Here is a 17,076-nt window from a genome sequence, read left to right on the forward strand (position 1 = left end):
GTTTGAAAACTTTTGGAATTATTGTGAATTGAATGTCTAGACTGACTGGAGTATTGGTAGTAACATGGTAGTAAATAATACTTATTACTTAATCTGTGGTCACTGAAATCTGAATTGACATTAATTGACATTAGAACTGAAAATTGGTGCAATTTTGTTTGTTTCTCGTTTTCGATATTTCAGTTTTCAAATTTTCCCGGTTGCCTAGCAACAGAATATAAATATATTGTCTGAGATCACAACTCTTATAAGAGCATTATTAAATAATTTAATTCATGGTGTCTTCTAATTTATAATTAAATTAATCATGTCTTCAATATCTAGCTCTAAAGAAGTGAAGTCATTTGAAAATAGCAATAAAGAATTTTTACTCTTAGAAAAAACTTGTGAGGCGTTTAAAGATAGCGATGAGGAAATAAAAATGATATTTAATGAGATTAAAAAGCTTTCTCACAATAAAGAAACAGAGATGGGAGATGATGAAGATGTAGAAATGATATTAAAAAGGGCTGAAGATATAGCTAATGAAACAGAAAATTTACTTAAAAGTAGTCCAGTTGCTGTAAACAATGTTATTTCATATTCTGGTGATTCCAGTATTCCTGATATCAAAGTAACTAAACCTAGTGTTGAACCACATAAAGAAAACGACAAGAGCTCAAATGGAAAGGTAAGAAAAACAACACATTAGCATAGAATAATTTATTTTATTTTAGAAATAATTTTACTTAAAAATATAATATAAATCACAACCTTAGTTTAAATAAATGCTAAAATATTAAATTATGTCTTATGCAAGTACTTTGCAAGAACTCTCACTCCAGCCATTGATTCTTTAGCCACTGGTTCAATGAAGGATGTTGGTAGAATGAAGCCATATCTGCCAGTATCGCTAAGTTCAATGGTGAAGGAGTACTTGATGCCCTGTCCTTTTGCCCAGTCGTCGGAGCCCCCAGCTGCAGGATATAGGACTCCACTTGATGATCCCACTGTGTATTTTGTTCCACCTGCTTGCTGTATGGCCTGTAAATTAAAATAATTTTAAAATGGAAAATCCAAAAGTGCACGCCTCATAATTTTTTTTTAATAATTATTTATTAATAATTATTTTTGTTTATTTAATAACAATTAAACCACATCGAATCAGACCCTGAAAAATGAAAGGGTTCTATTCCTGAGCATACTCAAGCGTAAGAGAAAAAAAAGACTCGATTAGTAAAGTATTTCGGTCGCTATCGTGTTAACAAGAAAATCCTCCGCACATACAGACACACGGACGTCCAAGACAGAACTTTTTTAAACTCTTTTTTAACTAGTTTAAAATATAACAAAAATGACATCAAAAATATCATGAATGTTAAAAATAGTGTTTTTTCTTAATATGTGTGTGTATGTATTATCTTACAAGTGCAATGTATGATATATAAAGACATTTTAAGTTTGAAAAATCAGATGTTTTGCGCGAAGTAACAGTAGTACCCACCTCAACGCTTCGCTTATGAGGCGTGCAATTCTGTCCAATTATTACTCATTTTTTATTCAAACTGCAATCCATGAAGAGTTCCAGTGGATTTGCATGAAATTACTAAGTACTTCTTTTAACAACTGGTGTGAAGCCAGGGTTGGTGTTAAATTCACAACAAAATATATGGTTAATTTATTTGCTACCAGTATTTGATGTGTTAAATTAGTTCAACACACACACAACTTCTTGATCCTGTTGTAGACAACAAATGTTATATTCTTATGGTTATCCTTATGGTGGAATTATGGAATTAAATAATTATCTTTAATTATTTAATTCCATAATTCCATAAAACAAATTTGTGGTGCTGTCTAGTAGTAGGCAGTTGTTTCCTTTTATTGTGAGGATAGTATCATGTACTTACAGCAGCAATTTCCTTTCCCACTAAATCTAAGTCCTTGTGATCTGGAGGGACTGCATTGTCATAGCCCCATGGGTAGAGGAGATACTGCCCATAGCTGTGGTAGGTCAGGTATGCGGAGAAATTAGCTGCAGAGTTGGTGATAAAGTCCTGTAAATGTCATTTAGTTTCATTATTTGTATATTAAGTACCAGCCTGTATTTGTAAGGATTGTGATGATAAATAATTATTAAGTCCATGATACATTTAGAATTTATGTTTGCATTTTTCTTTCGCACCATGTATTATAATGATTTTATGGTGAAGGGCTTTCAAATTAGTTTAGATAATTACTGATAAAACTCTATCTTTCTTATCAATTTTATCTAACAAGAGTCAGTAGATAGTTCTCAAGTGTTCTTAATTATTGCTGGATCACACACTTATATTTAATATTTATTATTTATTATGATTAGGTATTCTTGAGGACCCACTTCTTTAAAGAGACTATACTTGAGATATTTATTAAAGTTCCAACTAATTCAAATATTATTAGCATATCTAAACTAATATTATGTACCTCCTCTAAATCAAGTTATATTTTTACCGTAATAAATATCAACTTATGGAATAAATTTTTATCATTCTGTTATGTAGGATATTTATTCTGATACAACCAAAAATCTTTTTAAAATTATAGTTATGTTGTACACGCTCCAAAATAAATACGATAGTCAGGTAATTGCCCGATTCGTGCATGTTTTTGGTGTATGAAATACAACCTATCTATCCCTTTATCACGTCATTGGATACAAACAAACAGGCTTAGTTTGGTTTACTGAAAGTTTACACTTCATGTACGATCTAAGTAGACAATAAATATATGGCACTTACTGCAACGGCCCTTGATTCTGGTTCGGAGAACATACGGGTACCACGGAATATATCGCTGCATGGATTTGACGAAGAACCCTTGCCTCCCCATCGATATCTGGACACCATAAATAAGAATGTGTATGTCTTCAGTCTTGAACATATTCAGGGCGTAAATTTTCTATAGGTCCTGGACGAAAAGTACTTTAAATAATGAAGATAACAAATTTTGCTGAAATCAACTATTCCGTTCAAACATTGCGACATCGAACTGGCAAAAAAGAAAACCTAGGCAATTTCATTCTTCCAATTGATACAAATAATGATAAAGAGTATGTATTAAAAGTACTTTTCCTCCAGAGCCCATGAGAATTTACGTTCTGTACTGGCAAAGCAAGGCTAACACGACGAGCTCAAAGAGAATGCTTACCCGAAATTCCTGTTGAGATCAGTACCGATACATTGTCTGGTGCCAATCGTTGGTTTCCTATTCTTTCGCCACAGACGATCAGCTTTATGTGTGTATTCGTAGCCATCTGGGTTCACCACTGGTAAGAAGTACCTGCAGAGAAAGTCCCGTATAAAAATCTGTAACTCCTTTTTCGCTAGATATTATTGGATACTAAGATAATATTATGCTATACATCTGACAGAATGTATATTATTTCTCATATTATATACTAGTTAATAAAAGCGAGCGACTATAATTATGTGTCCGACTAGTTATTTCTATGTCGTTTACCCCCTTTAAGCGACCTGCTTTACTATAATTTATAGTAAGTGGCTTTAGATTCGTTCCTTCTATGTTATTTACCATTATTAATAATGTTATTTGCCTCGAAAGAATCTACCACTGCCACAGATTTTGTATCGTTAATTATTCATAGTTATTTGGTCAGTATTTATATTATGTCCTATCCATAAAGCAGAAAGCTTTTAATCTAAAAAATCGATATGTTATAATAATGGGTTGATTTTCCTCGTTGTACTCTCTGTGGGGTTTTACATTAAAAGACCGAGAGATTGTATACTTTTGAAAATAACAATCGTTGTTAATATTACTTCTCACAATTTTAATTCAACCTATCACAAGTTTAGAAATAGAAATGAAAATGTATCTTAGTCGTACGTTTTCTTAAAGGACCTACCTCTAAAGGACTTATATGTATGTACCATAGGAAAAGACTTAAGAATTCTCTAGCCCGCTTTTTAACGATACTTTAATAGTAATGCCAATTAAACTTACCAATCGATATTCCTAATTTCATCAGATTCTTCATCGAAGTTTTCTGCAATTTGGTTTATTAGATACGTCACTGTAGCTGGACTAATCCATTCTCTAGCATGTATACCACCATCTATGAAGACTGCTTTATTTGTTCTTTGACCATTGGATATGCGTAGAATCTGGAAGAAATTAGATCATTATTATGTTTATCTTTCCCATAACATTGATCATGAACCAGCTATATTATCCTGGAATAAAAAAAAGGAACTATGGGTACCTTGAGCTCTCTGCCTTCGTAAGATTTCCCAATAGATTTTACACTGACGATAGCAGGATACGTCTTTGCTAAATAATCCAAAAAGCCGTGAATGTCTTCAATTCTATGGTATTGCTTCCACGTCATGCGGTGACCTGTTAATGTGTTTTGATTAAATGATATCGAAAGAATATAACTTTCCTTTTTAATATCTCTCAGTAAACCGATCACAAAGTTATGTACCTATTTTAAATATGAGTTAATTAAAAAAAACATATTCCTATTTCCTAATAGCCAACGTTATTTTCTTTTCATCGGCTTAAGAGTTATAATTTAACACAATAAACCAAGAAAATATCCTTTTAGAGATTTCTAACAAGTAGGTAACGGCCCTTCAATCTGCCAACTTTCCCTCTACGTAGCTAGCAACCACGACTGGTTATTCACGATTAAAGTAACTTTAGTTTATAGTTACTTTCCATGCAAAATTTCTAAATATTAATAACATACAACACACCACATATTAGAAACGACAAATTAGACACTTGAAGGTGCAAATGTTTGCAGTGCTTTTGAATTCAACGACGAACCCCAGTTCGCATTCGGCCAATACTCCATGGGAATGTTGAGGGAATTATATCCCATGTAGGCACCTATATAACCTACTCGACGGTGGTATGACCTATCACGCCAAAAACTGTAAGCTCTTGCTGTAACAAAACCACATCAACCCCTGGAATGTTGTTTACGAATAATAATTCCATATTTTAAGCTCTTGAGAAAAAGAATAGGATTATAGACAAGAGTTAACCAGGTATAAAATATCAAAATTTATAAGGGAAAAGACAAATGTTTACCTCTTCTATCTTGAAGTTCGATTTCATTTTGGTCAAGTGGAGGATTCTCTTCGTTTATCCGCTTTTGCAGGTCATCAATGATTATATTGAAATCAATGTTTTCCCTCTGGAACAATTTTGTCACGTTTTCTACTGCGTTTGATTTGACGAGAACGTCAACGTACGAGTGGTTTCCAGACCATGTTGCAATCACTGGATGAAATTAAAAATGAAACATTAATCACTGAGTAATTTTTTAATTTCAAGCAAAGCAAGCAAGCTTTGTATTAATGTAGATACTTACAATTCCTCCTTCGTAGTCTTCCGAGTATGAGGCGCACACCGCTCTTTTCTGTTGAAACTTGCCATACTTGAGCTCCAGAATAGTCCACTTTGTCGTCTTTTTCATCTTCCGCAGCTCTTGCTATGATTTGTGGGACTTCTTCTTTAATCTCATCAACATTTTTTGGTGGCAATTCTTCAGCAATAGCGTTTACCGGGTCATCAGTAGTTTCGCCATCTATACGTTCAACATAAGCAGGTTCCTCGGGTTCACTTGGTTGTTTAACAGAATAAAGATCGGGCCATTCTAAAAATCATGATGAAAATGTACTCAATAATTATACATATATATTATTAACGTAAATGTTCAACAAAATAAAATTTACATCAGATTTGTGAAGAGCAACTCTTTTGATGTGAATAAAAAAATAATTTAAAGATGCATAAGATGAATGCATGTTCGTATTATATGAATATAATGATAAATGAACACTGCCAATTTATTATTTATGTACTTATATCCCAATTTTTCATATTCCAACAATAGTATGATTCCTAAATGCTAATTCATCTCTGCTATAATACCTATGACGAGTACAATCAAATCCTTTGTTTCAATGAAAGGACGATGCTTGTGTTGGCTCCTATGTTAGCATGGTAATTTCAGATATTATCTTTGTTACATTGTTTATATTAATTGAGGTTGAAATGCTACAATATTTATACACGGTATTTAAAACAATTTGCATACCATAAACTGACCGAGAACTGGTCCCCCACTAATAACCCAGAAATTAAGATACCTATCTTAATTTCTGGGTTATTAGTTTTCTTTTAACTCATAATATATTCATTATTGCACGCCTCATAAGCGAAGCGTTGAGGTGGGTACTACTGTCACTTCGCGCAAAACATCTGATTTTTCAAACTTAAAATGTCTTTATGTATCATACATTGCACTTGTAAGATAATACATACACACACATATTAAGAAAAAACACTATTTTTAACGTTCATGATATTTTTGATGTCATTTTTGTTATTTAAACTAGTTAAAAAACAGTTTAAAAAAGTTCTGTCTTGGACGTCCGTGTGTCTGTATGTGCGGATCCTTTTTCTTGTTAACACGATAGCGACCGAAATACTTTACTAATCGAGTCTTTTTTTTTCTCTTACGCTTGAGTATGCTCAGGAATAGAACCCTTTCATTTTTCAGGGTCTGATTCGATGTGGTTTAATTGTTATTAAATAAACAAAAGTAATAATTAATAAATATTTATTAAAAAAAAATTATAAGGCGTGCACTTTTGGATTTTCCAAATTATTTTGACCTTGCGTCGTGTTAAATAGTTTCACTTTTGATTTTATGAATAACGAAACAAGAAAGTAGTCGATTGATTTATTGCAAAGGATACCAGTATTGTTCAACTTTACGGCGGGCTATAAGAACATTTAATGAATCCATAATAGAAATGTTAATTAGTATGCGGATCTCGTTTCATCGACATGTTTAATGGCTTTCTCTGGACGAGGTTCGGTTTTCATTTACGCTAAGCTTGATCTTGACCAGTATCTAAATTCTAACGGTTGTAGAGTTGACACAATTTGCGATGCTATTTAAAACATAGATTTAACCCGTGACGAGTTTACTGTTTATTTTGGAACTGTATATGTACCTAATCTATGAATGTTATAATCTATGAGTAGTTATACAATTTTCTTGAAGACTTAAATTTTCCTAGAAATTGGACTGCTTTTTAGGCAGGACAATTAATTTATATTTATTATTTATTTAAAATGATTTATTGCCAGACCGGAGAAATAATTTTAATATTGGTTATAATTTATTATGTAGATGTCGCGTTTTAATTTGATTTACTGTTGTACAATTTGTATTGATACGAATGTTAAGTTGCTCGTATATTATTGTTAGATTAGAAAATATTATTATATTGTATCAAATGAATAATTTACAGTTTCAATGGCTAGACATACATGTGATAATTTTCTTAAAATACATAGGTACGGGGTACCTAAGTTATATTAAAATATTGTTTCTGTACAAACAAAATATTGTTTCTGACAAAATGATGAAGCTTTGTTTTGCGACATTACTGGCACAGAATAGAAATATAAATAAACAATTCTATTGAATTTCCGTAACTTTACATATTAGATTTTGGTCACGATTCTATCAAGGAAAATATATGTTCAGAATAATTGACCCAAGTTCCGGTAATGTTTAGATGTCCACGGAACTGTCGATACGAAAATATGCTTAAGTTTGTGGAAAATTAAAGGCTTTTTTAGATTTTTTCCCTCGTTTCCAATATTTCAAAATACATATATCTATAATTACATGCAAATATAGTACAAACATAAGGTTTAAAACAAAGATAAGCTTGGAGAAGAATCTACTTGTCCGGTGAAAATCTACTCAAAATTTTCTTTAAGCTCTACGTTTAGGTGTCTTCTGTGGTTTATGTAAAGTTGATCAAATCAAATCAAATCATTTATTTATTTCGAAAAATAATACAAATTTCGCTTTTGCATTGTATAAAAATGTACCTAAGTATCTAAGTCCAGGTACTTATTTAAAAATGTGCTATTATATACATCATCTATACAGGTGTTAATTATTATGATCGTGATGTAATAATAATTATGCTAAAATATCAAAAGAAGATACTCATCATCAATTATTCTATTACCTAGGTAACGTAACGGCACCAGTCTTGTACAGATTAAGGAAAAAATTGAAGTTTTTTGCAAATTTCTCGGAGGTTTTTTAACTTTATTGGATATTGTTAAGTTATACCTTTAGTTCAATTTTAGTTTAACGTAACCAATGTTAGAAAAAAGATTACAATGCATAAATAATGAAGTTATTTATAAATTAAAAAACCACTTTTTTGCACCAGTGATGGACAGTGAAAATCTAATGATGGACACCCAGTTTTGGACAACATCCAGTTATGAACACCCATTTATGGACTGTACCAAATGTTTTTTCTCCAGTTATTTACACTTGGAGAAGACTTATAGCTGTTATCAATAGAATCTTGAAAATGATGATTGGAATATAATAAATCGGGGATGTATTTATAAAAAATAGTACTTATTAATTATTTTGCATAGTTATAATATTAATATTAAATAAAACAGTCTTAATTTCCATTTTCTAGGCAAAAATAGGACAAATGCATCGTTAAATACGAGTTATGTCCGTTAAGAAACACCAATATGGGTTTTTTTTTCTCAATAAGTCAGGGATGAAAAATATAACTAAATAATTTGGAAAATCCAAAAGTGCACGCCTCATAATTTTTTTTTAATAAATATTTATTAATTATTATTTTTGTTTATTTAATAACAATTAAACCACATCGAATCAGACCCTGAAAAATGAAAGGGTTCTATTCCTGAGCATACTCAAGCGTAAGAGAAAAAAAAATGTTGTGTGGTTTTATGAAACCACGGTAAAAGTGAAACTGTTCGAACGGTTCCGAACACTTCTTTGTGTAGCGCATGTCGCGTATCGGTCGGCTGCCGAGTAGGTATACCTACTCGGCAGCCGCGATACACGCGACATGCGCTACACAGACCAAAAAGTTTGAGACGATGTAATAAAAGTTTCACTTTAAAAAAAGACTCGATTAGTAAAGTATTTCGGTCGCTATCGTGTTAACAAGAAAAAGGATCCGCACATACAGACACACGGACGTCCAAGACAGAACTTTTTTAAACTGTTTTTTAACTAGTTTAAATAACAAAAATGACATCAAAAATATCATGAATGTTAAAAATAGTTTTTTTTCTTAATATGTGTGTGTATGTATTATCTTACAAGTGCAATGTATGATACATAAAGACATTTTAAGTTTGAAAAATCAGATGTTTTGCGCGAAGTGACAGTAGTACCCACCTCAACGCTTCGCTTATGAGGCGTGCAAAAAAGTACTGCCATTCCATCCATTTTGGGACTTCTTCTTCTTCGTCATATCACTCTCGTCAGAGGGAACGTGGTCAACATGAGGTTTGGGTTATGTTACCCGCTTCACGATATTCCGCCATATCTCTCTGTTTCCTGGCATTCCGCTACACTCGTGAAGTGAATCGCCAATCTGAATCCGCCAACAGCCTTAATCTGATCGGTCCATCGATATGGATTCCAAATTGTAGCACGAGGCAAAAAGCTTTTTTTAAACTGTTGTCAAGATGGTGTGGATGAAATTTAAGCGTGTGTGCTATATGGTGGTGGAATTTAGCAGCAGACAGCGATCCAAACAGTTCATCAGAGAACTCTCTATGATAGATGCGTTACAATACGCATAAGTATGCGACTTCTCTACGCAGTAATACAGAATGAAGCCGAGAACGAGTCGCACAGCACATAATGACCCATTGTTCTAAAATATATTCTTCATGGGTAGATAGATATTATGTTGTTGGACCCATTAGTGTAATTTTAACAAAAAATGTCAATGTCCATTATAGGAACCAAAGCAAATCCAGTCATGGACAATTGTTGTACAATATTGGAACCCTTTGTTTGAAATGGTCGTGATAGGTATATTACTAATCAGAATGAAAAGACAATACAGAAAAGGGCATGTAATTAATACCTTTAAAAAAAGTTTATTTTCGACATATGTCCATAAATGGATATATCCATAGAATTAAATCCAGTTATGGACACTGAAGAATTTTATTTAAACAACATAACCTATCATGATACTAAATCGTGTAATATTTCGTACAATTAACTACTATAAATAAAAGTAATATCAAATTTTGCTAACATTTATACAAAAATTCTTATAACCAAAATTGTGTCCTCACTTCCTTAAGGATTTCCTTAGTAAAAACGGATTTCTTCGAAACGAGTCGCAGCAACTAAACATAACGTTCTGCCATCTTCAAACGTTTTGGCCGAATAAGATGAAATGTCGTATTTTGATAGCTTATGAACCAAACTTTTATTTTAAGTATTGCCAAATTATATAACGTTAATTTTGGTCTTAATATTTAAATTTTATATTTATTTTGTCCATTACTGGATGCTTGTCCACCACTGGTGCCGTTACCTTAGATAGATACCTATTTATTTTTCAAAAACTAATTTTATTTTTCGTAAACAACTTAAGAGCGTCGTAAATATTAATCGTATACAGGAACCCCTTACCTACATCGTCATGTTTCTTAAATAAAAACCAGAATGAAATGGGGTTAACCTAGCATTAAAACCGTTTAATACAATTAGCCATAAAAAACTTACCTTTTCCTGGTTCAAGATCGTTGACCAGCGGTGTTCCGAGCACGGCGGCTATAGCCACCAGAAGCACGACTGCTCTTAACCACGACTCCATGGTGACTGACCACTCGTGCCGGCCCATGGAAGGCGCATATGCAACAACACCCTTATAAGCTCTTATACGTTGTGCAATCGTATAGCATCTCGTCATTGTTATGATTATAATTTTTCTTCTAACGTGGATTTACCATGTGCAAATATTTTGCGATATGGAGTTTACGCTGTGATTTTATTTTATGTTCTCGCTTTAAATATTCATCAATCATGGATGTCATATTTTTCATAATTCCATTATCTTGTATTTAGATATTTACCTTACCTATGCATCCTTTTGATTATGGATTTTGTTATAGATTTTAAATGTCTATATGGTTAATACATTGAAGTCAATATATACTCCAACGAAGTCGTATTAGTGGTCGTAAACGTTTAACTGTATGTTTGTTTAGGAACCAGCTCGCTGCGCAGGCGCCATGCTCGGTCATTGCCATCAAATTGCAGTTATTTAATAACGACAAACTGTTTACTGTAAACATGTTTTTCTTCCAATACTCAGATTCAATCGACCTCTCCAAGGCACTCAGTTTTACAGTTATTCAACAAATCCAATTTCTCAAGTCGATGACCTACGGTTTGACAATTTTTAAAACCGAGGAACAAGTTTTAATAAACATCTGTTTTATTTGAAATTGACCCAGATTTTGAGCTGTGGCTAAACAAACACAACTTGAAATATTAAGTTATTAGTAATATTGAAAAGCGCCTTATTTTCTAATTGAATTAACTAATTTAAGGTTAATCATGTCCCAAAACAAAATGGGAAAGAGCATACGGAAACCCGCTGCAAGTCGAAGGCGAGACCTTTCTCCGCTGGCGTTATCGATTCGAAGAAAAAAGAGGCCGCGAAAGTGGCTCGATTTACATCTGGCACGCCGAAAAAACTTAACAATTGTAAACACGAACAATTGGTGGAAGAACTCAAGGATACCAATGAACGAGTGAAAAGTCTTGAATTATTGAATGTGCAACTCGTTGACGATAACAAGGCGTTAAAGAAAAAGATCAACCAGTTGGAGGAAGACAAGCAGAACGCAGAGATAAAGTTGTTAGAGTGTGAGAAATTTGTGAATAGAATTGCAAAAGAATACCACAATAAGGAATCAGAATTGAAGACAAGTAAACAAAACGAACAAAGCGCTCTTGCAGAATTAAGTAAAGAAAGGAACGAACGGAAAAACTTAACAATTCAACGCGAAAAAGATGCAACTGTTATAAAAGATTTGCAGCGGCAAGTGAAGGAAATGGAGATGATATTAAGGCGGAAACATCCAGACTCAGTGTCTGCTCTAATAGGTTTGTATATTCATAGTTATTATGTATAATTATTATATCGTCTTTGATTTTTGAAAATAGTTTATAAGAAAACCTTGACATAAATGTAGTTTTTTCTAAGTAGATGCACTTATGAAGTTATGAACTGCTCAAAAGGCGTACAATTATGAGAACATCCAAGTAGCATAATAAATGCCTACTATTAACCTTTGAAACTTAAATATATTTTTTTAGTTGCGTCAAAATCGTCTACTGTGGAAGATAACAAAAAGAAGCTTCTAGAAGAACGTATCGTGAGACTCGAGCAGGAGTTAAAAGACAAAGAAAGTCATTTCCACAGTGTCCTCATGACACTTCAAGAGAAATTTACTGATATGAAACAGAAGTATGAAACTCACATTGTCGACGTCGAAAGAAAATTAATGGAGGATCGGAAAGTGAACCAGGATCTGAAGAATAAGATTAATAAAATGAATTTACACGAAGTAGCCGTCCAAACAGTGCCTAAGAATCAAAATACAGTTTCTACGCAAACGTTCCTAAAGCCAGATAGAGCGTCGTCTGCTGTAAGCAGGCTGACACAAAATTCTGCCTTAATTTTTAACAGACTGAAGGAAGACAGTTATCTCATAGCCACTATTAAAGGTTTACAAACGGAATTAACAGCCAAACAACGAACTATAGCCAAAATTAACAGGGAGACCGAAGAGTTGAAGAAAAACTTGAGAAGTTTACAGAAGGAGAAAGAATGTAAAGTATTCCCAATCCATACATTTGATTTTATTGAATTTATGCTCGTTCTTAGCCATAACTATAAATTATAATTTTCATAGAAATTCTTTGGCCTTTTGCGTGTGATTCGTCGTATAATAACTTCTAACAATAAACTTTCTTATTTTCAGTTCTTTTGAACTTTAATCCACAAAAGAGAGCGGGATGTAAACCAGCAAAATCAACGGAAAATGTAATGCTACGGGCCAATAATGCGATGGAAGCAGAACTTTCAGAAATTCGTAAGCAAAAGGAGGACCTCATGGAAGAGAGGGTCAGTTTGTTATCATCTTTGAAGAGGACTAACGAAGATCTCATCATGTTGAAGAAGAAAAGAATTCAAGATGTAAGTACATATTAAAAAAGGGCCATTTTTAACTGTATATATATTTGAGGAACTGCACGGGGAAATCTAAGTTAAGACTGTAAAATATTGTTAAGTTATATATGGATAAGCCTATAAATGTGGTTTACGATTTTGAAAGCCATAACAGTTTATAATATGTAAATAGGATATGTACAGTAGGTAGTATTACAAAATATGCATGTCCAATACTTAATACCTAATATTTTATAAAGACGTAGGTAAAAGTGATTTTACGAACTTTTTAACCTTATCAAAAAATACAAGTATTATTTAACTAAAATTATTGTATTTAAAACAAAAACTAAAGTACTTTTTCATTATATTCAACAGCTGCACACCCTACAGCTGGCGCACGAAAAGGAGCTAATGCAAATGAACATGCAGCTTTATCCGTTACAAGAAGAAATTAAACTATTGAATCGTACTGTAGAAATATTACAGGAGCGAGTTCGGTCGGCTGATGACAAATTGTTGAGGTACCAAGCCGGGATTAGAGATGACGTTCACGCTGGCGGGGATAATATGGGACCAAAGAGGAAATAAAAATTTGTTATCTGTGCGTAAGGGTTAGTCCCCACTAAAAAAAAAATTGCAATTCGTTGTCTATTATGGTCAATGGTGGTTATAGATTCATTATTGTTTTATTATATAAGCCGTTTTCGGTCGATTTTGAATAGAAATAAAATAGTGAAGACAGAGGTTATAGAATATAGAGCCCTTTTAAAGCAGCACAGTTATAACTAACTTTCCTGCTGAATAACTACCTATATATTTGATAGGATTCCAATAATCTTAACAAAATACATAGAAACAATTAAAAAACATTCAATTGAACAATACTTATCTTCAATTTAATTTGCGGTAATGTTATAAGCAATTGAATGTTGTAATTTAATTTGAAACGGTTGTAATCTAGCAGTTATTTACCTTTACGAGAAAAATAGGTAATAGTTTGTGATTGGTAACAACCTATGTTTTTAAGGAGATTAAAAATTAGTAAAAGTAAAAGACAAAGACTACAGAAAGTTAAGTTAAAACTATGTTTTATATATTATGTACGTTGTATGAGAAATATATTTTGCGATAAGTTCCTTTGTGGCTCGCCTTACCGTTCGACATAGAAACGAGGTAATGCCATGGGTAATGCACTTTCCCGTTTGGCGTTTAGTAGCACGTGTGAATTGCATGTGGCCTGCACTCGGTTACCTGTTTGTTTGTTCCAAATAAACATAATTATTAGAAATGATATATTAAGTACTTGGTTTCTAATTTAGAAATTCTAAACAATCTTGCGTCTCTTTATGCAGGTCAATTATATTTCTCGATTAGATTGAATTTCAATTATAATTTGTTCCATATATTTGCGTTTTAGACTAAGAAGGCGTTCGATTTTTGTGAATGTAGGTATTTTATTTTTCCCTAAAATATTTATTAGTTTACTCAACGTAGGTAACAGATTATTATTAACTAATCTATCAACTATTTCAGGTTAACAAAACGACCTGCTTTAATATAGTAGATTAGTACAAAAGCCTAGGTAAAATAGAAATAGTACGAATTAAACATTGTTCATATAATAATATTATATCCACGACATAATTCCGGGTTTGTCTTTATAATATTTTATACTAAAGCGGATGATGTCATTTTGCTTGTTATAAATGTAAGGGAGGGATAGTTTAATAAGTCCTAAGAAAATTTGCCATAATTTGTATTTAGGAGTAATATATTATTTATAAACTATGTAAGAAATCTGTGATTTGTACGCACATGCATTTATATGCAAAGCTATTTTTTTACAACTGTTTTTGCTCTCAAGGCTTTTATACGTGCTAGTCAAATTATTGTGTGAATTAAACCCCCACCGATGTGTTAATGTGGTGCCTTCATAGACATAATATTGATTGTAATAAATGATTTTTATATATTAATTTTGTTTTATTTCTATTTTGTGTAGAACTACATATCCCTTCCTATTTTAAATGACGTTATTATATCACATCTACACAAAATTTGAGACTCCACATAATAGTGTGATATTATAATGATTTTTACCTATGTTAGTGTCTAGCTACTCTCTTTATGAACCTATGCAGACAAATACCTAGACGATGTTAGCAGAATTAAAAAAAATGCTACCTAGAGACGAGAAAGAAAAAAGTATGATTATTTGGTAGAATTTCTTAAAGACCCTGTTTCACAATGGAAAGAGTCGGCCATGATCGGGGGTTGCTCTTCACAATTGACGGTGTTGCCTGTTGGGGTGTAGAGGTAATCACGATATGGTATAGACTACAGGCCCATGTTGAAAAAATTATGGGTCATTTGAACCACCAGGTGACCTATCTAGAACGATATATGAGCATAAAATAATAAGATTCAGCACTATACCGTCACTTGTAAGCTGTCCACCTGAGTGCAGATGAGAATTCAAAAGTACAGGTAGAGATTTTTTCCCCTTGTCTCCATGATTTTTGTACGGCGTTGCGGAATAATGGATTAAAAACAGTATTGAAATAGTATGACACAGGTGCCGTACAAAAATGGTGGTCCACAAAGTCGGAATTTATTTTTATTTTCCGACAAATGCCGGGGTAAATTTGGTCATTTGATTTTGTATTTTGACTATGTGTAGAGTGGAACTTGGAAGTTCTTATTCCTTGACCAATGTGAAATAACGTATTTCAATTGCGCTATGCATTTGTTGTTACAATTGCATTGTTTTTGAGTAGTTGATTAGTACCATCACAAACGATGCATCATCGATGCTAAATCTATACTAATATTATAAAGCTCAAGAGTTTGTTTGTTTGAACGCGCTAATCTCAGGAACTACTGGTCCGATTTGAAAAATTCTTTTGGTGTTAGATAGCTCATTTATCGACCAACAGGAGCGGAACCACGCGGGTGAAACCGCAGGGCGCAGCTTGTCCATACTAATATTATAAATGCGAAAGTAACTCTGTCTGTCTGTCTGTTACTCAATCACGCCTAAAGTCTAAACTACTGAACCAATTTTCATGAAATTTGGTATGGAGATATTTTGATACCCGAGAAAGGACATAGGCTACTTTTTATCCCGGGAAAATGACGCAATGCGGAACTATGCGGGTTTTTCTTTGACTGCGCGGGCGAAGCCGCGGGCGGAAACCTAGTATTATATACCTCAAGAAATATTTTGTTGAATGCAGATGGAGAAATGGAAATTTACTTTATACTGGATAGCAGGCAAATTGTTAGAAACGCCCAGGCATGCGCCAGATATTTAAGCTGTTTAGAATTGTTATTGATCAAATAGAAAGATATTTCGAATTAGATATTTCTCGTTCGGCTCGGCTACGGCAACTGAGCCGGTCTAGTAACGAACAACTAGATGTTATATACTAGATGTTATATATGGGTCATTATACAAAAATGGGGTAACTTTTGAGGATATTTTGTTTACTATATTTTTTATATCAGATTGTTACAAATTAGGGTGTATATGATAGCTAATCTAATGAATATATTGTTCCAAATCGGGCCAGCCACTTTTTTAAATAGATTGTGAGATATTTTAAATTTTCTGGATTTGGCCTCCAGGGGACTGACGAGGCTAACATGGTACTGATAAAAAACTATAACTTGTAATATTCTTAAAGAAATTCAATGAAAATTACTACAAATCTCTCGGTTTTAATAATGGCACATGTCTTTTACGTACTTAACATGTTTAAAAATGATAATTAATAATATGTGATACTGGGAAAAACAATGTCTCAATTTTCAAAACAGCCTTCTGACATTTAACGCAACGTGAATATTCTTACTCTCTTACTTAACTTTTACTACTTTGAATTAGTTTTACTTGATATTTTAAGTAATTCACAAACAATAGAAACAAAAAAACGGCCAAGTGCGAGTTGGACTCCTAACAAACCTATTTTTTATTATGTTTGTAACTTAAAATTTA

At 32.8% G+C, this 17,076-nt stretch overlaps 2 protein-coding genes across 2 annotated transcripts; one reads left to right on the forward strand and one right to left on the reverse strand.

Annotated features, from left to right (window-relative positions):
• The first annotated feature begins 138 nt into the window (after positions 1-138).
• Positions 139-15,051, forward strand: LOC149480965 (uncharacterized). Its single transcript, XM_089705501.1, has 5 exons — positions 139-670; positions 11,449-12,007; positions 12,221-12,736; positions 12,889-13,103; positions 13,455-15,051. Exons 1-5 carry the CDS (start codon positions 308-310, stop codon positions 13,665-13,667), a joined length of 1,866 nt encoding a protein of 621 aa, XP_089561627.1. The 5' UTR covers positions 139-307; the 3' UTR covers positions 13,668-15,051.
• Positions 688-10,773, reverse strand: LOC149480966 (carboxypeptidase B-like). Its single transcript, XM_089705502.1, has 9 exons — positions 10,619-10,773; positions 5,363-5,647; positions 5,080-5,271; positions 4,244-4,377; positions 3,985-4,145; positions 3,169-3,300; positions 2,760-2,856; positions 1,890-2,036; positions 688-1,023 (listed from the first exon to the last, which is right to left on the reverse strand). The coding sequence occupies exons 1-9, from the start codon at positions 10,734-10,736 to the stop codon at positions 784-786; spliced, it is 1,506 nt and encodes a 501-aa protein (XP_089561628.1). The 5' UTR covers positions 10,737-10,773; the 3' UTR covers positions 688-783.
• Positions 15,052-17,076: the final 2,025 nt, after the last annotated feature.

The sequence above is a fragment of the Colias philodice genome, chromosome 17 (genome assembly GCF_061535455.1).
Source record: "Colias philodice isolate Cphi_HAF_F1 chromosome 17, ilColPhil1 Martin Lab GWU primary, whole genome shotgun sequence".
Classification (NCBI taxonomy): Eukaryota; Metazoa; Arthropoda; class Insecta; order Lepidoptera; family Pieridae; genus Colias; species Colias philodice.